The sequence below is a fragment of the Balaenoptera physalus genome (assembly GCF_965194825.1).
Source record: "Balaenoptera physalus genome assembly, chromosome: X".
NCBI lineage: Eukaryota > Metazoa > Chordata > Mammalia > Artiodactyla > Balaenopteridae > Balaenoptera > Balaenoptera physalus.
Window position 1 is genome coordinate 58,310,640 of NC_138903.1, and position 22,463 is coordinate 58,333,102.

A 22,463-nucleotide genomic window follows, 5' to 3' on the forward strand; every position below is an offset into this window, starting at 1 on the left:
CTTTTGCAGCCTTAATTTTAGGCACTTTTTTTGGATATGCTCAGGGCCTGGGTCTTCAAGAAATGGACCTCACAGAGGTTCAGAGGTAATGATACAACTTGAATGCAAACCAAAATAGGGAGGCCCGCCTGCTCTGCGAGGGCATTCCTGGGGCCGACCCATGTTGACCCCACCTACCTGGACTGACAGTCTCATTTTCTTCCAGCCACTGAGAAAATGTTGGGCACCTTCACTTTGCACTCCATTGGCCCCATAAAACCCAGCAAGTCTCTAAATTTGATTCCTTCAGGATGCTCAGCTGTGCTGACTTGGATTATCAGAATGCCAGGACTCTGAGGGCAAGCTTAGAGGATCAAAGGTGCAAGGGACTTTAACTTGGCCTCTATCTCCCCTCTAGGAGAATTTTCCCAGTCTGATAGAAGCCACAGGGGATTAGTTTAGGAATTTGTCTGGGTATGAATCCTGAATTCACCATTTCCTGGCTGTGGGAATGTGAGCAAATGATGTAACTATTCTGTGCCTGAATTTTCTCATCGGTAAAATGAGGCTAATACCAGTACTTACCTCAGAGAAATATTATCTGGACAAATTCAGTAGACCCATGCAAAGCACTTAGGCAAACATTTGGCATGTACTAGATGCTGTAAGTGTTAGCTCTTCTGGTCAGGTGATATGGGGAATACATGTCTTATCTTGGGACTTTGGGAAAACTACTTCTGCCCCCTCCTCATCTTAGGTAGAATGTTACTAGTTAAGGGACTGGTCACCAGCATTAATGTGCCATCTAGGAATACCATCAGCTTCCAAAGAGTCCCCCTTGCACTCCAGCTACCACTTTTTTGGTGTGCTGCCTAATTGTGTCTGTGTGTGTTTGAGAAATGGGTGAAGTTGAACAACACGAATTTTTAACTTCCCATGTAGGTGGCATGTAAATGGTAATTTTTTTCTTCCCCAGGATTTAGTGGGGGACAACCATGTGTCTTTATGCTGAAAAGGGGTGCTTCTGTAGGGAGCTGCTCCGTGCTTGTTGTATGCAGCATTATGGTCCCCCATGAAGATCCCATATCCTAATCTCCAGGACTGTGATTACATGGCAAAAGAGATGTTGAAAATGTGATTAAGGTTACTACTGACTTTAAAATAGGGAGACTATCCTGGATTATCTGTGCAGGCCCAATGAAATCACCCCAATGAAAGGGCGAGACTTGAAGAGCAGAGGCAGAAGAGAAAGTTAGATACAGAAAAGGAAGCAAAAGTATTTAGCCTGAAGATAGAGGGGGCCATATGTTGAAAAAATGGGGACCTCAGTCCTACAACAAGGAACTGATTTCTGCCAACAACCAGTGAGCTTGGAAGATGATCCTGAGCCCCAGATGACAACTATGTCCCTGACTGATATCTTGATTTTAGTTAAGTGAGACCCTAAGAAGAGAATCCAGCCACACTATGCCAAACTTCTGACCTACAGAAACTGTGAGAGAATAAATGGAGGTTGTTTTAAGCCGCTAAATTTGTAGTCATTTGTTACAGCAGCAATATAAAACTAATACAATGTTTGTGGGCCTCACTTTGTACATGTCAAATGAGGGCAAAATACCTTGTCTTACCTACCTTATGGGTCTGTTATGAGAACAAAATGATGGACGTAAGTGTGCTCTGCAGAGTTTCAAGTTATAAAACTGTTAGGATATTCTCCAATAGGGAAAAAAAGCGATCTGTTTTGAAACAATTGGATTGAAGCAATTAAGAGCTTAGAGCGCCTGACATTTCCCAGGAGAAATGCTGAGGGTCGGAGGGCTGATTCTCCTCTCCTGGAGAAGTAGTGCAGCATAGTTGAAATCAGAAAAGCTAGGTACAAGTCTATTTCTTATCTGTGTGACCTTGGGCAAGTTATGTCATCTCTCTGAGCTTCAATAAAATGTGGGTAATCATCCCTGCTCTGCCTAGGTGATATGGCTGTATGATGCTCAACTGAAGAAATGAGTGTGAACATGTCATGGAAACAAAGTACTCAGATGGAAGGCTTATTCATCCTCCCTAGTGTGTGCCTTACTGCTGGAAGCAGATATCTTGATTCTGGTAAACTAGTCACCCAAAGAAAGTAGAGTTGAAAGACCCTTGGGGTGGTACTCTGAGCACCTGTTTTCTGCCATTGGCTCTGGTGTGTGACTTTAGCCAAGTCCCTTCTCCTCTCTGAGTCTGTTTCTTCATTTTAAAAGTTTAGATTATAGTCAGTCTTCAGCTAATGGGCATCAGAATCACCTGGAGAGATGGCAGATGGAGGACGAGCAAAAATTTTCTCTTTTTTACAAGTCTCTCCTACCCCCAATAAACTATCCCCCCCCCAAAGCCCAAATCAGAGGAGCTTTATTAAAGTATGTAGGAGTTTCATGTAAAGTATGCCCTATTCAGGATATAGGAGTTGATTCCCAAGTATGTGGTTTGAAGCAGCTGGTTCTCAAAGGAGTCTGGATGCCTTGTTACACTTCAATTAAAATACCGGCCAATTTCAAACCAGTTAACTAGTCATGCTCCTCCCAGTTCCTTGCAATTCCCATTAATGTTGCTTTGTTATGACTGATATTTCCTCCCAGAATACTCCTTCTCATGTGAACTAAAGATACTTATCTCTGGCCAGACAAAACCCGGTAGAATTGTCCATGTTTTCATTACAATGTTGACTGTAGTAAAAGCCATAGCTGAGAATAACTGAATGTCAAAGCTGAAAAGGCCCTTCGGTTTAAAGACAGACAACTTGGGAGGGACTTGCTCAGCATTACAGAGAGGCAGTGACAGAGGTGAGTGTGGACCCCAAACGCTCCTGAAGGGAGCTCTTTCCAGTGCTCCATGTTGCTTTTCTATTGCCTTTGATGCTCAGAGGTTTGAAAGTCAAGTAACTTCCAGTCTTATTTCCTAGGCTGGTTTCACTATTCTTTGAAGTAGAAAAACTTAATTTATATGTCATCAAAGTATAATGCCATGTACAAAGCAATGTAAGAAGCAGGCAGCTATGGACACAATCTTTGTAAACACTTCTAACATACCAGATTGGCCTTATCTGCCATTTTTGGTCTTTGCCTCACAAAGAGGTCTCCTTCCTCAACCTGCTTTGTTGTCTTAAATGCCTTACAATCAGTGCTTCTCAGACTTTAACGTGCATAGCTATCTCCTGGAGACCTTATTAAAATACAAATTATGATTCCAGATGTCTGGGATGGGGCCGAGGAATCTGCATTTCTCATAAGCTCCCAGGTAATGCTGATGCTGAGGCTGTTTATAGACCACATTTGGAGTAGCACGACTTGCAGATGTTGTTAGTCTCATTTCTAAACATCTTCTCCATTTACTGTCAACATTCCCTTACCACTGGAGGTAGTATGGTGTATTAGAAACAGGAACGGCCCTGTAGCTTCTAGTTCTGGGTTTCTATCAATCCCTAACTGTGTGACATTGGGCAAATCATTTCTCATCTTCCTTAGCCTCAAGTTTCCTTATCTGTAGAATGGGGCTGTCAGCTGTCACACAATGATGTTGTGAGGCCTCAGGGAATAACTGGGCTTGGTGCAAAATAGACTGTAGATGGAGATGCCTAGGTACAAAAAGATTCTGGGCCTACATTTCCTTAGAATTGCAGAAGACAACATGAGCAGTGGATCATGCAAAATATGCCCAAAGATTGTTTCCATGACAAAACTGTAGGTGGAGGCCATTAATACTAGACAGTCTGCATACTTTATTAAAAGTCACATTAATGGACCCCAGGATCTAATTCTTTTTCTTCTGATGTTACATATGTATTTCACAAATGTCTCTTTCTAGCATCTATTAATGTCCTTGGTATCAAGTGATTCTTTTCCCTATGAAAATGAAGGTTTTTCTTCAAAAACATCTCTTCAAGTTATCTTGCTTTTCTCTGAAATTTTTAAATGCTTCTGAAGCTTTTTCTGGGCTTGTAATGTGTCAAGGCCATTTGTCTGTAGCCACATTAAAAATAGTATCATTGATCTACATTCTCTCAAAAGCAATTTTTCTAGTCACAGAAATACTTCTATTACTTTATTTGTTCTAGCTATTACAGAATTAAGGAACTTCTTGAAAAGGGAAGGATTCTTTCCCACAATTGCAACTTATTTTAGAAATACTCTACATGACACCACTTTATTACTCAATTTGGATGCTGAGTTTTGCCCCTCAGTGGCTGGGCAACACACTCCATCTTTTTTTAAACAAAAACTTCAATAATATTTATTATTCTAAATCATCTCTTAACTTTTGCTATCATCACCACAGAAAACCCTTAATAGGGATTTGATCCCAAGGCATCAAGTCCTGCAGAAGCACCAAGACCATTTCTATTTCTCAAACCATGTGTGGATGCCGCCCGTCTCTTGGGGTAAAACTGCACAAGCTAGAACCTTGGTGAAGTAACAGACATATACAAGGACCTTTTTCTCTTTGAAAAACAGCTAAGCCAAGGACTTGACAACTACCAACTAAAATATAAATCCTTCATGTCACAAGGTAAAAGTAAATGATCTGTTTTAAGACATTATCAAATGGGCATTCTGAAGGTGAGGAGAAAACATAACTCAGAAATCTCTTTCAGCCCAGTTTTTATTCCCCTGTAAACTGGACCTTCATCCCCTCCTTCCCCTCAAATACTTGCCTTTTAATATTTTGTTAAGTAGGTCAGCTCCAGTATTATGGCCTTTATATGGCAAAGGGAAAACAACATGGAGTGCAGAGTCAGAGAAAACTGGATTAGAATAATAATTCTGTTATTTACTTTCTGTGTGACCTTGAGCCAGTTAATTTTAGCCTGCTGGGTCATAAATCCTTTATCTGTAAAATGAGGAGGATAGCATCCACTTGCATGATTATTGTAGGGACTAAATGATATAATGTATATGAAGCATCTAGCACTTAGTAGGTGCTTAATAAATGTTATCACTGACAGCTCAACATTTACAGTTCATCCATTGCCTGCTGGCCGAGGTATGCAGATAATTTCCTACAATTGACATGCTTCAATTATCACCCCCTTCCCATAGCCTCTTCTGAATGACTATCCATCCATCAAGCCTAGGACAAGCCAGTCTCATTCCACAGAAGCTTTTGCTCTTTAAATCAGAGAACAAAAGGGTAGGTGCTGAGGTTCATTCTTTGGGTATAGCCCAGGGCAGGGGTAGAGCCAGCCAGGCATTGCTCCTTGGCTTCCAGTCAGACTGGTGATCCCAACTCTTTAGGCCAGGCCTAAAGATCTGTGTCCCAGGAAACACATAGCAATCTCACAGCCACATTTCTGGGACACATATTCTACTGGAATTGTGGTGGCTTTCTCTGGTTCTCAATAATCTCTCAATATTTGTAGTGGTGACTGTGGAATTTCCCCCCAAGGAAACCAGAGTGAAATCATGTCTCTAATATCTTCAAAGGTACTGAGGCCCCATTGGCCACTGCTTCTGTGGCTAAAATCTGCACACCTGCTTTGTTTAGCTAGTCATCTAATGGGACAGAGCAGAGAGGCCACAGCTCTGACACTGTGGCTCAATGAGTACTTCCTGAGTGAGGCTAGTAGGTCTCACAGAGATTCCCTTTGAGGGTGAGCAGCAGGTAGAATGGTGCCCACTTGGCTTACTTTCTCCTGGTTTTTTTAGCAACTTTGCCTTTGAGACTGGGTAGAGCTGAGAGTTCAATATGGCCACCTGGGTACATCGTCATTAAGAATGTCATCAAATTGCTACTCAATTACTTCCACAAAGGCTCTCAGTGTGTTTAGCTTACATGTTACTAACTCATCAATAAGCCATATTTAGAGTTCAATCTTGAAAGTAGCTATTGCCTTTCAGTAACACTGTTCCAAAGGCATCTCAGAGTTGGTTTGGGCATGGGTGCATTCTCTTTCTCATCTCCCTCTCCCTTACCCTCTCTCTCGCCTCCCCTCTCCCCATGTCTATGCTTCTTTCTCAGTCAGTGCACTAGTGGGGCCTGGCTATAAGAGTCCAATAGGAAAGTCCTTTCTCTCACACTGGACCACATTATAATTACACAGACTCTAAAGACAGGCTATCTTAAAGCCCACCCTAAAGCCAAGGCACCTGTGTGGAAACAAGAGATGACACTTTATCCAGCAGCTTCTCTTCAACAAACAGGAATCAGAAATGTCTACTCGTCAGATTTCTGACTCACTACACTAACTGTGTTTTAATTCCTTTCCAATGATTGAAATAGCAAATGAGGAAGACCAGGAGCTTATGTCTGGAAGTCCCATTTGGTGGCAAATATGTGTGCCCCAAGAAAGAGGGTAAAAGCCAGATCCTCAAAATGATGGCCATTAAAGCGACCAATCATAAGGCCCCTTGCTAGATAAGCATGGTGTAATGGAAAGAACCTTGTGTAGGTGCCCAGGGATGTGGTATCTTGTTTACACATGGCTGCTAACTTGCTCTGCCTCAGTTTCCCCAAAGGTAAACTAAGGAGTTAGACTAAATAATTCTGAAAGGCCTTTCTAATCAAATATTTTATAGGTATAAAAAGAGTCTTTTATCTCAAAGGCTGTGGTTCTTAACCTTTATTGTGTCACAGGCCCAATTTGAAATTCACTAGAATGTTATGGACCATCTCCTCAGAAAAGGCACATTGAAAAGGCATACCATTTCAGAGGCTTTATGAAGTTCCTGAATCCACAGATATTGGGTTAAGAACTGTTTCTTTCAGGTGATAAAACAGCTTATCTGCATAAGGCAGACATGAAGCAACAGTGACAACTGCCTGGCCTCAATCCATCTTAACAATTCTCCCCAGCATTTGACCCAAAAATGGAACTCCTGCAGAACAAACACAGTCTGCCTTTTTTAAAAGAACTGTCTTCAGCTTTTGTTTCTTTCTTGATTGCTTGGAAAGGAAGCTGTCAGGAGAAAACAGGAGGAGGAATAATTCAAACAGACCTAGGCTTTGACATGTAAAACATGCTTTGCAGATTTGTCCTAAGCGGCTGTATGCAAAAGCAGGAAGGCCTGAGTCCACTTGGAGGGATTGTGGGGGCATCACTCATTCTGTCTGGTCCCATAAGAGCAGACACATTCTTGGCAATATATTACAGTGCCAAAGCTCCAAACTGGCACCAGGGTCCATATCCTCAGTAAGAGACATATTAAGATTCTCGAAAGTTCAGCAAACATTCCTACTCCCCTACTTCCAAGGTAAGCAATGGACCCAACTCAAGTAACTTCTGGTTCAGGGTAAGACTTCTGAGATAAACCTTTAGTCCCAAATCTTTCAGAGCTAGGTGGCCTTTTGAGAAGGCAGGAAGTTCAGAGAAGAGTTGAAAACTGAGCTCCTCTCTTCGACTCAGGTCGGTAGATAGCTTGGTTTCTGCAGTCTGGCTTGAGGGAGTTCAGCCATTCACAGTCTTATAGGAGCTCAAGATAGACCTTCTGAGGGAATGAAGACAGAATACAAAGGAGAAATAAACTTGTGTCTAGGACGTGTGTCCCTTATTTTATAGCATCCCAGAGCCTGAAGGTGCAGGGCCAGGAAAGATCTGCTCTTCAGCACACAAGGGTTTGAAGAAGACTCTTCTAGAACCTGGAAAGGGTCCCCTGAGGCCAAGGCTTTTAAAACCTGAAAGGGAAAGAAGAGAGTAAGGAATTAGCTAGGACTGGTTAAACACTTAACAGCCACTGAGCAGTAGGCCCTCTCTTGGTAGGTAGCTAATCTTCTGAGCAATAGCGGCTGGGTAGAAAAAGGCCCTTATAACTCAGATCCCATGAAACTGTCCTAATACGGTGCTAAAATCAGGGCTGAAACTGTGTGCCTTAAGCCTGAACTCTAATCCCCAAGAAGTCTACAGAAGATACAGATGCCTGATACCTCTGAGATTACCCACCTTGCTGAATGGCCACTGCCTTTATGGCCCTACAATAACTCCAAACTTCCTTTTACTGGGACTTCACCTTCATGAGAGCTGATAAGAAAATGCTTATCTACCCATAGACCTCTGAGGACTGGCAGTGATATGAAGAAAAGGAAGGCTGAGGAGTACATGGAAAGCTCTGCTCCAGATACCTGGATCTGATTTATGTGTGTATTGGTTCATGTCATGCCAGCAATCTGACTGTCAATCAGAACTCCGAGTAGAGAAAGAAATTTCCATGATCTCCATGGTTCTGGTGATCTCAGTAAGTTACTTATCCCCTCTGAACCTCAGTTCCTTTATTTGTTGAGTGAAAATACATATTAACGTCCCTATTTCTGGCATTTGATATGGACTAAATGATATAATGGAAGTGAAAATGCTTTGCATTAGACAAATATAAAGAACTAAGGATGAAGGTTCAAGGGGTAAGACTGAAATTGTGATTTGATCTGAAGGAATGAAGTTCCCCTACAGATACTAAGGTAGACTCTTGGGACCTGCTATAATATCAAATGAGAGGTTACTGATATTCTTATAGACCCAAAGGATGTCAGAGTTAAAAGGTTCCAAACATTTCATCTTACATATTGGGAAACTGAGGTCCAGAGAAGGAAATGTAATTGCCCAAAATGTCACGATTTAGGATTCCTAATGACCTTGATTCAAAGGCAATTTGTAAAACTATACTGTAGTTTGGCTGAGCAAGAAAGAAAGGAAACTTAAAACACAGAGAACCTCATAATTAAAAGGCAGTAAGTTTAAGGGTCAAGTAATTACAGGGTAGTGAACTGAGGCATGGAGGTGAATTCCCACCCTCTGGACCTACATGGCACTCCAGTCCTCAAAAACTCAGATCTCATAAAGAAGGTATATGTGTAACAAGGTTTTGTAATCAGGGATGGATACTACATACCTGAGGCCTCAACTCTCATCTCCAGGAAGTCTGCCTTGAGAACTGTGGGTAAAGGAGGAAAGACATTTCACTAAGACTCTAGAAATCAGAACTGGAAAGGAAAGCAAGTGGATGGGTGACCCTTCCAGGACGGTGGCAATTAGGCCATTTGAAAAACGAGGAAGTGATTCCATCCAGATATTTCAAAACATCTCACTCCATGCTTATAGGTTGGGCTACCTCTCTGCCAGATTTAGAGAGCCCAGTATCCCAGACACAAAGACATCTTTCAGGTGCCAGCACAATCCTTCGAGTGCCATACTATGGGAGGCAAGGGAAGACCAGAGAAATTGGCCCAAGACCAAAGACTACATTCTGTGATTATCTCCAATGGGAAAAGGGCAAAGAGGGAAGGCAAGTGCCTTGTGAAACATGAATCTTTCTTTGCCTTGAAGACCAAACCAGCCTCTTGATGTGCTTAGATTGGTCCTAAAGTAGCCTTGTCTGGGGATGGTTGGAGGCAAGAGACAATTCTGGAGAATCAAGCTCCCTATAATTTGGCCAGAAAATCCCAGACAACATCTTGCCCCAGGGCTATATCCTGAACATTGTTTTTCTCTTCTCTCTTAAGTCTATTTATACCTACTCCCTGAGTGATCTTATTCCCATCCATGATTTCAATCCCCATCAAATACTGAGACCCCCCCACCCACAAGGTTACTATTCACATTGTAGTATATGTGAATGCCCCTATAACTTTGTACAGTGGCTGTACTTAACAGTTCTACCTCTAAACCTATGTAGATCCAGCCCCAATTACTAGTCTAAGTTGCAGTTACCCACTGGACATCTCTATCTGATGTCCCAAAGAGTCTTCATACACACTGTGTCCAAAATTGAGCAGAGAAACTTTCCCACAAAACCTGTTCCTCCATGATTAATTATTGCTACCATCTACCTAACTGCCCAAGTTAGACTTTTTTCTCTCTTAATCTTTCTCCAATGCTCCATGTTTGAAAAGTCAGCAAGGTCTTACTGAGTCTACCTCAAATCTGTCCTTTCATTCCATTCCTATTGACAATGCCATACATCAGGACCTCATCAACTCTTGCCAGGATGATTAGCCTCCTAACTGGTCTCCCTGCCTCCAGGTTTTACTCTCCCAACTATCTTCCTCATTACCAGCAGAATGTGTGTGTGTGTGTTTTAAAATAACTCAGGCAGCTTAGAATATGCATTGTCATGCTGAAAAGTTTTCCATGACACCCCATGGACTACAGAATAAAGACCAAACTCCTTAGTATGTTATATAAGGCCTTTACAATCTGGCCCCAATCCATCTTCTTGGCCTCAACTCTAGCTAAGCTTCCTTCTTCTCACCCCCACATTCTAGCCAAAGTGGAACACTAATCACTTTGTGAACCTGCCTTGCATAAGCTATTCTGCCTTACTGAAATGTCTTCCCCTCCCTTCTCTTCTTGATGAGCCACTTCTCATTTTCTTTTGAGTTTTTAATTTTTTTAATTGTTGTATTGTAGAAGGGAGATGAATGAGAAGTGAGGTCATTCAAATGTCAGGTTACATAGAGTCAGGCGTACAAACTGGAAGCAAAAAGGGGCAGAGAAAAGGTTAAACAGATCATTTTCATTAGAGATGAGATGGGATTGACTGTGGCTAGTCTAAGAATCTTGACCAGTAGCCAGCATGTAGGTGCACTGATGCAAGTGGTGGTTACAGAATCGGGGCCTAGACAGAAGGGGTGCTTTCCTTATGTGGATGCTGAGTGGGAGGAACCTGTGGGTACCTAGGAAGGTGGCTTATTACATATTGGAGGACTGGTGTACCCACCTTGGTCTTACCCACAATCCTGCCAAGATGGAATCTGGGGATAAGGAACAGGATTAAATTTAGGTTCCAGAGGCCTGGACATAGGATTGGTCAGGTCGTCCTCCAGCCTGAAGTGTCTGCTTTGACCACAGTGCCCTATGTTGCAGTTGGTCCAAGACTTCCCTGAGCACTAAATGACAAAGCCCAGGCAGTGGTTACCAATCTTTCCACACTTTCAACACCAGGTTGGCTATAGTTTCCGTATTAAAAGTCAGGCTGCCTTAAAGATTCTGTTGGACTTTGTTCATGCCTAGTATGTATCCCTCTCAATGCCTTGGTTCCCTGTCCAAAGCTACAGATCAATCCCTCACATTTTCAGTGTATTCTACCCATCTTTCAAGCCCCATCTCAGATATCACTTCCTCTAAAAAGCTTTCCTTTAGATATGCCCAGTTCATTCTGTTAATTCTAGTTTGCTTCATTCTATTTCCCTGGTATTTATTCTCATATGGCTTATCCTAGGGAGGTTGGAAGGACCACCAGGAAGTAGGAAGTAGTCCTGCTCATAAGCAGATACTTTATTAAGAATATAAAGTATTCTCTCTCTTTCTGTTTTTCTTTTTTTCCCTCAAGCCTATCTGATTAAGCCTGCTTTAAAAATGTCCTAGGTGAAAACTTTATCTTCATTCTATCAGTAAGAGAAATCTGGGGCTTTGACCTCACTTTCATTTGTTATGGTAGAATAAATGGTAAATTATTGTCTAAGGAGAATTTGGCCTAGTCTAGAGTTCCCTGTGGCTGACTGCCAAGCAGAACTAGGGTGACATGCTGTTCAGAATCATGTCCTGGTGAGTCGGGTCCCATAGTTTTAACTAGATGATGTCAAACCTATCCCAGCTCCAGTGCTAGTAAAGCACATTGTTCTGCTTTTAACTGAATACCTGGAAGAGTTACACGCCTGTCACCCATCAGGAAGCACAATTTTGAACTCTCTGATAAGCAACATTGAATAAACTCACAGAAGAGTGCCTGAAGGCTAAGCAATCATTTCTCCAGGTGTTCTAGTCTAAAGGGTCCCAAATGATAGGCCTTGGAAAGCCTGTACCAGCACTTGAGGAATTTTAAAAACAAATTAACTGGAAGAAAGAAATAAAGGAAGGAAATTTTAAAAACCCAGACTCCCAGGCCCTACTCCTGGAGATTCTGTTTTAGTGGGTCTAGAGCAGAAGGCAGGAATCTGTGTTCATTTTATTTTCCCTCAAAATTTTCCAGGTGATTTATATATTCAGCCAGTTCGAAAACAACCACCTAAGTCTAATGTTTACCTCTGAAATGAGGGCTATGCTTATTCTAAGGCTGTTTATGTTAGAATATTGCTTTCTATATATTCCTATCAGCTGCCCTTTTAGAATATAATAGGGTCTAAATAAGTAAACTAACAAAAAAAATTAGACCTACATCAAGCATAAAGTTTTTGCAATACCACTTGGCATGTGAGTACTCTATGTGTGTGTGTGTGAGAGAGAGAGAGAGGAGAAAGAGAGAAAGAGATGGAAAGACAGAGTCAGAGAGGCAGAGACAACAGATACAGAGATAGACAAAGAAAGAGAGACATGGAGAGAGACAGAAAAAGAGTCAAAGAGATAGGGAAACAGAGACAAAGAAACAGAGATATAAGTAGAAAAACACAAGGAGAGACATAAAGAGACTGAGAATTACAGAGACAGAGAAAGAAACAGTGTTCAAGAGACAAATGGACAAGAGTGACAAAGGCAGAGAGACACACAGGTATAGAGACAAAGACAGAGACACAGGGTAAGAGACAGGGAGACAGAGAGACAGTGTTGGGGGAGAGAAAGGAACAAACACAGACAGAGAGAAAGAGACAGAGCTACAGAGAAACAGAAAAATAGAATGTTAAAAGAGCAAATGACATGCTCATGATATATTTATTAAAAAGTGATTTGGTTTCATTTCTGTCATCTGCATCTCTTACCTTCCTGTTTTCCGGGAAGCTGTTTCAAAGAACCTGGTCCTGGAAGCCACCCTGCAAAGAGAAGCCAACCAAGTCCCATGAGTTGCTCTGGAATATGTGTGGGAACCAATGGCTAATGGAAAGGAAAAGAAAATATGAACCAGATAGGCCACCAATGCCAGGCTCTGCCTTAGCTTGCAAAGGATCTCGGTCTGAGGAAAAACCCAAGTATCAGAATGTGAAATGGCTCAGAGACCATAGGCACCCCCAAGGCTATGGCTGATACCCTTTGCTCCCCCTTGGTTCAGAATGGTCTAAGTATGTTGCCCATTCAGACTACTCTTGGGAGAAATAAGTGAAACAAGTTCTTGGTTTCAGAGTATAATTTTTGGCATTTTTGGCTAAGTGTAATTTTGGCAATTTTGGCTAAGTGTAAATACACTTAGCTAATTAGTCCAAACGGTAGAGGCTCTGTTTTTCTTATTTTCTCAATTTTACAATTATGGAAAATAAGAGACACAAGAAAAAGGAACACTAGGAGGCAGGATACTGAGAGGGATCCCAGGCACTGGCTGAGGAGAGGCCGGCCAGGCTAGTTTTGTGGCCAAGAAAAGCTGGTCCCTGAGAGGTGCTGTGGCCCCACCTTAGCGGCTCTATCCCTGATTCCTTGGCTTACAGGCTAGCCTCAGGAAGGCCTGTTGGATATTAGCTCTGCTACTACCCTGTAAGAGGCTCTCTGGAGAATCTGAGCCATTTTGGAAGATTTTAAAAAATCATACCCTCTCTTTAAAAAAAAAAAGCCTCAAAGCACACGTAAAATGACCAAATCTGTTCATTAAATTACTTTTAAAACCAGTAGTAATAAGAAGAAAAACAAATTTCCAGAGGCAAAGAAGCATGAAAGCAGCCAGTAACCTTATCACCCTAGAGAGATCAGGGCGACTAAGAAAAATGGGTCTCCTATCGGGTACTAAGATTTAAACACCTCAGCTTTAGGAAAAATCTCCCAGCTTTAAGTGTTGAGTAGAACACTCTGAACAGAGCTGGTCTGCAACAGTCCCCTACACTATGAAGTGAATGATACCCTGGAGTCGTGCATTGTACACCCTTCACAACCATAATGGTGATCCTGAAAGCATTCCTAGTGGTCTAAGGTGGGCTTTAGGTCAAGGTTGAAAAACAACCCTACTTACACAGACGATGGGATTTCCCCTGCATTGCCAGTCACTATATCTGGCTTTGGTTCTGGTTTCTGGGTAGTAGTTGCCCGGCAGGGAGGATCTGGAGGCCTCACTGGGGGTCGGATGATGGTTGGCTTTTCTCCTGGAGGCCGCACTACGCTGAAACTGTCAGAGTCTCCTGGAAAAGAGAACAACAAGAACTTGGACAGTGAGCCAAATGGAACACTACTCCTCAGCAGGTACCCAATATTGCAGCTATCTTGGCCACCTCCCTTGGTCCCCATTTCTTTTTGGTAACTAACAACTCTGGATTAAAAAAAATATTCTTCCAGCAGCTGTCCTTTCAGAAAGTCTATGTTTGAACCTCAGCTCTGGAGCTTCATATTTGTGTGACTTAGGGTATGTCACATCAATTTGCTCAGTCTCAGTTTCCTCAATGATATAATCAAGACTAATAATATATTATCTTACAGAGACATTGAGAGGATTTACTTAGGTAGTAATATGTTTAGTACTGTGACTGGCACATAGCAGGTGCTTAGTCAAAGTTTGATGATAAATTTGTTATATTCATCATCACCAAAAATGAGTCTCTTCTCACTTAAGCCTTAACTATTGTGGCAGTCTCCAAACTCACCTTTCTGCCTCTATGTCTCTAGTTTACAGCTCACTCAGTACAAAATAAATACACATAATTTTTAAATAAAATGATTCTGACAGGAATATGGTGAAACATATGCATGCACACATTGCTGGTGGCACTGTACACTGGGATTATTCTATCCAGATAGCCATCAAGAATTCTGGAACACAGTCTCATCCACCAGAGGGCAGACAGCAGAAGCAAGAAGAACTACAGTCCTGCAGCCTGTGAAACAAAAACAACATTCACAGAAAGACAGACAAGATGAAAAGGAAGAGGGCTATATACCAGATGAAGGAACAAGATAAAACCCCAGAAAAACAACTAAATGAAATGGAGATAGGCAAACTTCCAGAAAAAGAATGCAGAATAATGATAGTGAAGATGATCCAGGACCTCGGAAAAGAATGGAGGCAAAGATAGAGAAGATGCAAAAAATGTTTAACAAAGACCTAGAAGAATTAAAGAACAAACAGAGATGAACAATACAATAACTGAAATGAAAACTACACTAGAAGGAATCAATAGCAGAATAACTGAGGCAGAAGAACGGATAAGTGAAGTGGAAGACAGAATGGTGGAATTCACTACTGCGGAACAGACTAAAGAAAAAAGAATGAAAAGAAATGAAGAGAGCCTAAGAGACCTGTGGGACAACATTAAACGCAACAACATTTGCATTATAGGGGTTCCAGAAGGAGAAGAGAGACAGAAAGGACAGAGAAAATATTTGAAGAGATTATAGTCAAAAACTTCCCTAATACGGGAAAGGAAATAGCCACCCAAGTACAGGAAGCACAGAGAGTCCCATACAGGATAAACCCAAGGAGAAACACGCTGAGACACATAGTAATCAAACTGGCAAAAATTAAAGACAAAGAAAAATGATTGAAAGCAGCAAGGGAAAAATGACAAATAACATACAGGGGAACTCCCATAAGGTTAACAGCTGATTTCTCAGCAGAAACTCTACAAGCCAGAAGGGAGTGGCATGATATACTTAAAGTGATGAAAGGGAAGAACCTACAACCAAGATTACTCTACCCGGCAAGGATCTCATTTAGATTTGATGGAGAAATCAAAAGCTTTACAGACAAGCAAAAGCGAAGAGAATTCAGCACCACCAAACCAGCTCTACAACAAATGCTAAAGGAACTTCTCTAAGTGGGAAACACACGAGTAGAAAAGGACCTACAAAAACAAATCGAAAACAATTAAGCAAATGGTCCTAGGAACATACAAATCGATAATTACCTTAAACGTGAATGAATTAAATGTCCCAATCAAAAGACACAGGCGTGCTGAATGGATACAAAAACAAGACCCATATATATACTTTCTACAAGAGACCCACTTTAGACCTAGGGACACATACAGACTGAAAGTGAGGGGATGGAAAAAGATATTCCATGCAAATGGAAATCAAAAGAAAGCTGGAGTAGCTATACTCATATCAGATAAAATAGACTTTAAAATAAAGAACGTTACAAAAGACAAGGAAGGACACTACATAATGATCAAGGGATCAATCCAAGAAGAAGATATAACAATTATAAATATATATGCACCCAACATAGGAGCACCTCAATATATAAGGCAACAGCTAACAGCTATAAAACAGGAAATCGACAGTAACACAATAAAAGTGGGGGACTTTAACACCTCACTTACACCAATGGACAGATCATCCAAAATGAAAATAAATAAGGAAACAGAAGGTTTAAATGACACAATAGACCAGATAGATTTAATTGATATTTATAGGAAATTCCATCCAAAAACAGCAGATTACACTTTCTTCTCAAGTGTGCACAGAACATTCTCCAGGATAGATCACATCTTGGGTCACAAATCAAGCCTCAGTAAATATAAGAAAATTGAAATCATATCAAGCATCTTTTCTGACCACAACACTATGAGATTAGAAATGAATTACAGGGGAAAAAACGTAAAAAAGACAAACACATGGAGGCTAAACAATACGTTACTAAATAACCAAGAGATCACTGAAGAAATCAATGAGGAAATCAAAAAATACCTAGAGACAAATGACAAGGAAAACACGACGATCCAAAACTTATGGAATGCAGCAAAAGCAGTTCTAAGAGGGAAGTTGATAGCTATACAAGCCTACCTCAAGAAACAAGAAAAATCTCAAGTAAACAATCTAACATTGCACCTAAAGCAACTAGAGAAAGAAGAACAAACAAAACCCAAAGTTAGTAGAAGGAAAGAAATCATAAAGTTCAGAGCAGAAATAAATGAAATAGAAACAAAGAAAACAATAGCAAAGATCAATAAAACTAAAAGCTGGTTCTTTGAGAAGATAATCAAAATTGATAAACCATTAGCCAGACTCACCAAGAAAAAGAGGGAGAGGACTCAAATCAATAAAATTAGAAATGAAAAAGGAGAAGTTACAACAGACAGTGCAGAAATACAAAGCATCCTAAGAAACTACTACAAGAAACTCTATGCCAATAAAATGGACAACCTGGAAGAAATGGACAGATTCTTAAAAAGGTATAACCTTCCAAGACTGAACCAGGAAGAAACAGAAAATATGAACAGACCAATCACAAGTAATGAAATTGAAACTGTGATTAAAAATCTTCCAACAAACAAGTCAGGACCAGATGGCTTCACAGGTGAATTCTATCAAACATTAAGAGAAGAGCTAACACCCATCCTTCTCAAACTCTTCCAAAAAACTGCAGAGGAAGGAACACTCCCAAACTCATTCTATGAGGCCACCATCACCCTGATACCAAAACCAGATAAAGATACTACAAAAAAAGAAAATTACAGACCAATATCACTGATGAATATAGATGCAAAAATCCTCAACAAAATACCAGCAAACAGAATCCAACAAAACATTAGAAGGATCATACACCACGATCAAGTGGGATTTATCCCAGGGATGCAAGGATTCTTCAATATACGCAAATCAATCAATGTGATACACCATATTAACAAATTGAAGAAGAAAAACCATATTATCATCCCAATATAGGCAGAAAAAGCTTTTGACAAAATTCAACACCCATTTCTGATAAACACTCTCCAGAAAGTGGGCATAGAGGGAACCTACCTCAACATAATAAAGGCCATATATGACAAACCCACAGCAAACATCATTCTTAATGGTGAAAAACTGAAAGCATTTCCTCTAAGATCAGGAACGAGAGAAGGATGTCCACTCTCACCACTATTATTCAACATAGTTTTGGAAGTCCTAGCCACAGCAATCAGAGGAGAAAAAGAAATAAAAGGAATATAAATTGGAAAAGAAGAAGTAAAACTGTCACTGTTTGCAGATGACATGATACTATACATAAAGAATCCTAAAAATGCCACCAGAAAACTACTAGAGTTAATCAATGAATTTGGTAAAGTAGCAGGATACAAAATTAATGCACAGAAATCTCTTGCATTCCTATACACTAATGATGAAAAATCTGAAAGAGAAATTATGGAAACACTCCCATTTACCACTGCAACAAAAAGAATAAAATACCTAGGAATAAACCTACCTAAGGAGACAAAAGACCTGTATGCAGAAAACTATAAGACACTGATGAAAGTAATGAAAGACAATACCAGCAGATGGACAGATATACCATGTTCTTGGATTGGAAGAATCAATATTGTGAAAATGACTATACTGCCCAAAGCAATCTAGAGATTCAATGCAATCTCTATCAAATTACCAATGGCATTTTTTTACGGAACTAGAACAAATCATCTTAAAATTTGTATGGAGACACAAAGGACCCCGAATATCCAAAGCAGTCTTGAGGGAAAATAACGGAGCTGGAGGAATCAGACTCCCTGACTTCAGACTATACTACAAAGCTACAGTAATCAAGACAGTATGGTACTGGCACAAAAACAGAAACATAGATCAATGGAACAAGATAGAATGCCCAGAGATAAACCCACGCACCTATGGTCAACTATTCTATGACAAAGGAGGCAAAGATATACAATGGAGAAAAAACAGTCTCTTCAGTAAGTGGTGCTGGGAAAACTGGACAGCTACATGTAAATGAATGAAATTAGAACACTCCCTAACACCATACACAAAAATAAACTCAAAATGGATTTGAGACCTAAATGTAAGACCAGACACTATAAAACTCTTAGAGGAAAACATAGGAAGAACACTCTGACATAAATCACAGCAAGATCTTTTTTGATCCACCTCCTAGAGTAATGAAAATAAAAACAAAAATAAACAAATGGGACCTATTGAAACTTAAAAGCTTTTGCACAGCAAAGGAAACCATAAACAAGATGAAAAGACAACCCTCAGAATGGGAGAAAATATTTGCAAACGAATCAGCGGACAAAGGATTAATCTCCACAATATATAAACAGCTCATGCAGCTCAATATTAAAGAAACAAACAACCCAATCCAAAAATGGGGAGAAGACCTAAAGAGACATTTCTCCAAAGAAGACATACAGATGGCCAAGAAGCACACGAGAAGCTGCTCAACATCACTAATTATTAGAGAAATGCAAATCAAAACTACAATGAGATATCACCTCACACCAGTTACAATGGGCATCATCAGAAAATATACAAACAACAAATGCTGGAGAGAGTGCAGAGAAAAGGGAACCCTCTTGCACTGTTGGTGGGAATGTAAATTGATACAGCCACTATGGAGAACAGTATGGAGGTTCCTTAGAAAAATAAAAATAGATTTACCATATGATCCAGCAATCCCAGTACTGGGCATATACCCAGAGAAAACCATAATTCAAAAAGACACAAGCACCCCAATATTCATTGCAGCACTATTTACAATAGCCAGGTCATGGAAGCAACCTAAATGCCCATCAACAGACGAATGGATAAAGAAGATGTGGTACATATATACAATGGAATATTACTCAGCCATAAAAAGGAACGAAATAGAGTCATTTGTTGAGACGTGGACGGATCTAGAGAGTGTCATACAGAGTGAAGTAAGTCAGAAAGAGAAAAACAAATATCGTATATTAACGCACGTATGTGGAACCTAGAAAAATGGTACAGATGAGTCCGTTTGCAGGGCAGAAGTTGAGACACAGATGTAGAGAACAGACGTATGGACACCAAGGGGGGAAAACTGCAGTGGGGTGGGGATGGTGGTGTGCTGAATTGGGCGATTGGGATTGACATGTATACACTGATGTGTATAAAATTGATGACTAAGAAGAACCTGCAGTATAAAAAAACAACAACAAAAAAACAAAACAAAACAACAAAAGAATTCTGGAACAATGTGAATGAAATGCAAAATGATATATATGAGACAGTTCATGCTCATTGATCCAGTTGATCCACTTTGGGGAACAGGCCCAAAGAAATTAACCCAAAAGACAAAAAATAAGGAAAACAACTAGCACAAAAACATGCTTCTTAACAGCAAAAATTCAGACCCAACCACAAAGGCTGATAAGCAAACAATTCAATTCTTACAGGCATTTAACCAATACATGTTATGCATGAAATGACAAGGATTTAGGCTAGGTCAAAAAATGTATTCATATAAAATAATATTAAGTGAAAAAAAGTCCACAAAAAATGTTCATGGCCTGATGAACACCATCTGGAAATAGACACGTTTGCAACTATGCAAGGGTGTTAGTAGATCTTGATATTCATTTAATTTTTGTCAGTAAACCTTGATATTCATTGCTTTCTGCTACAAAACTTTTTAAGGTAAATGTAAAAAATATTAACTTTAATCCATATAATACTGTTGTAAGATTTACCTTAAGTGTTTCCATGCTGTATTTCTTCTCCTTAAAGATTTTCTCAGTGGCTATAAAATGTACAGGATAAGTTCAAACTCCTTAACATAAATTCAAGGCCCTCTATGAGCTGGTCCCAAATTATTAAACCAGGTACTAGGGCTAGACTTTAAATACCAGCTCTACTCTTGTTAAACGGGTCTCTTCACTGGCCCTATCAAAGCAGCAAGCCCTTGACTCTTCTAGATGAGACATTATGGTACAGTGTGGAAAGTAAGAGTCTGGAGTTGGGCAGACCCTGCTTTCAGGCCTTGTTCTGCTACTTCCAAACTGTGGGACCCTGTGCAGTTATTTCAACTCTTTGACTATCAAGGTATTCATCTGGGAAATGGATGTAATAACCCGTCCTCACAAGGTGGTTGTAAGGAGTAAATTAGATGGCTGTTAGAGAATACCTAGCATGTAGCAGGGATAAGTAAGTGTTAGACTCTGTCCTGCTTCTTGCCCGATATATGCCCCTGTTCTCATGTCTTATCTGTATTGTAACCACCCCTAAACAGTCAGCTCAAATCTCAATCCTCTGAACACTTGAGCTGGCATTGGTAATTTCCATCCATGTAAACACTCATGAAGTACTTATATATTGCTCCATGGGGTTTTTTAATTCCTCCAGCTAGTCATTCTGGTGAGGGAGACAGATATGAAAAAAGATAATGATAATACAGTGTGATTGGTGTTCTAATGGAGGTATGAACCAAGTACTATTCATTTACACACATAGAAATTCTGGCTCCCAATCTAGGCTATATCTTACATTTCTGGACATGCCATTCCCCTTAGCACCAGGTCAGGTACACAGAATTGCAGCTAAAGAGTGACCAAAATAATAACAATAATCCAATTTTTCTAACACATTATAATATTCAAAGCACTCTCCTAATTAACTATTTGATGTTCACAATAAGCTTGGGAGGAAAGAATAGCAGATGGGTCTTATCTTTCCCATTTTATAGAGAAGGAAACTAAGGTTTAGAAAGGTGAACTCACTCACCCGCAATCATACAGTTAGGTAAGTGGTAGAGTGAGGACTAAAACTCATATCTCCTGTTTCTGCATCCTCTGTTCTTCCCAGTGTCTGCTGTTTTGTTGTTATTAGTAGTAATATAAAAAGTTATAAATGACAATAATAATGGTAATGGTAATAAAATAACTGGTAAAAAACTTTAGCTACCTTTTTTATTGAATACCTGCTCTGTTCCAGGTACTATGATAATATACTCAGTACTTTATGCATATATTCTCATTTAACATTGGCCCTAACTCTGAAAGACAAGAAGCATTATGTCTGTTCTACAGTTGAGGAAACAGAGACACAGAGATGAGAAGTATAACTCCATAGTTAATTGGCAATAGATTCAGGTCCATCTGCTTTCCAAAGCCCAAGTAGTCAGAAGTACCAGTGGTTTTCAACCTTGGCTATACATTGGGAACATTGAAATTATACAGTACTGGGGACCCATCCCCAGAGAGCCTAGTTTAATTGATTGGGGTAGCACCTTGGTATGGGTATTTTTAAAAGCTTCCCAGGTGATGCTATGTATAGCCAGAGTTGAGAACCATTAGGCCACATGATGCTGCTTGCTCACTGAAGATCAGATTATAACAGCTGACAATGCTGTTCCATTTCTACTGGTCACTGGAGGAGGTATTGGATAGGAAGCATATGCTACAGTCAGAGCCAGAAAACATTTCTACCTGAAGCTCTGTCCACCCTAAGGCTATTGTTTCCTTTGGTGAGAGAACCAGATGACAACCCCTGAAATATGAAACCCATTCATTTCCCAGTTGCAGCCACATCCAAATAGACATCAACCCAAGGCCTTGGAAAACAAATGTCATCAGCCTTGCATCCTCCTAGGCTCTTTATTGGGTGCTGCAAATTGATGATTCATTATAAGTCAAACTTTGAAGTAGTAGCAAAGGGCTTTCTTGTTTGAAAGACCCCAGTGTTGTTCTCTCCTGCCTCTAATTTGCGACAGTATAGCCACAATGTCAAACTGAGGAGGCAGGGATGGAAGAGTAATAATAACTGGGAGTCAAAAGACCTAGATTCTAGTCTTAATACTAAAACTAACTTGCTGTGTGACCTTGAGCAGATCACTTCCCTACCTGTACAATGTGAACTTGGACTATTTTCCAGATCAGTAGGTCCATGATATAAGTCTATAGGCCTATATCTCTCCCCACTGACTATTATATGCTACAGTGGAATACTC

The 22,463-nt window shown here is 40.3% G+C and overlaps 1 protein-coding gene across 7 annotated transcripts in view; it reads right to left on the bottom strand.

The window, feature by feature from the left end:
- Nucleotides 1-3,713: 3,713 nt before the first annotated feature.
- The window catches only part of OPHN1 (oligophrenin 1), a 630,165-nt gene continuing 611,415 nt past the window's right edge, over nucleotides 3,714-22,463 (bottom strand). For all 7 annotated transcript variants that reach the window (XM_082444939.1, XM_082444938.1, XM_082444940.1 and 4 more), the window contains 4 exons: nucleotides 13,806-13,971; nucleotides 12,634-12,684; nucleotides 8,832-8,873; nucleotides 3,714-7,623 (listed from right to left, as the gene is read on the bottom strand). In XM_082444939.1, coding sequence (XP_082301065.1) covers nucleotides 8,840-8,873; nucleotides 12,634-12,684; nucleotides 13,806-13,971 — 251 coding nt within the window. In that variant the 3' untranslated portion in view covers nucleotides 3,714-7,623; nucleotides 8,832-8,839. The remainder of the gene's footprint in view (nucleotides 7,624-8,831; nucleotides 8,874-12,633; nucleotides 12,685-13,805; nucleotides 13,972-22,463) is intronic.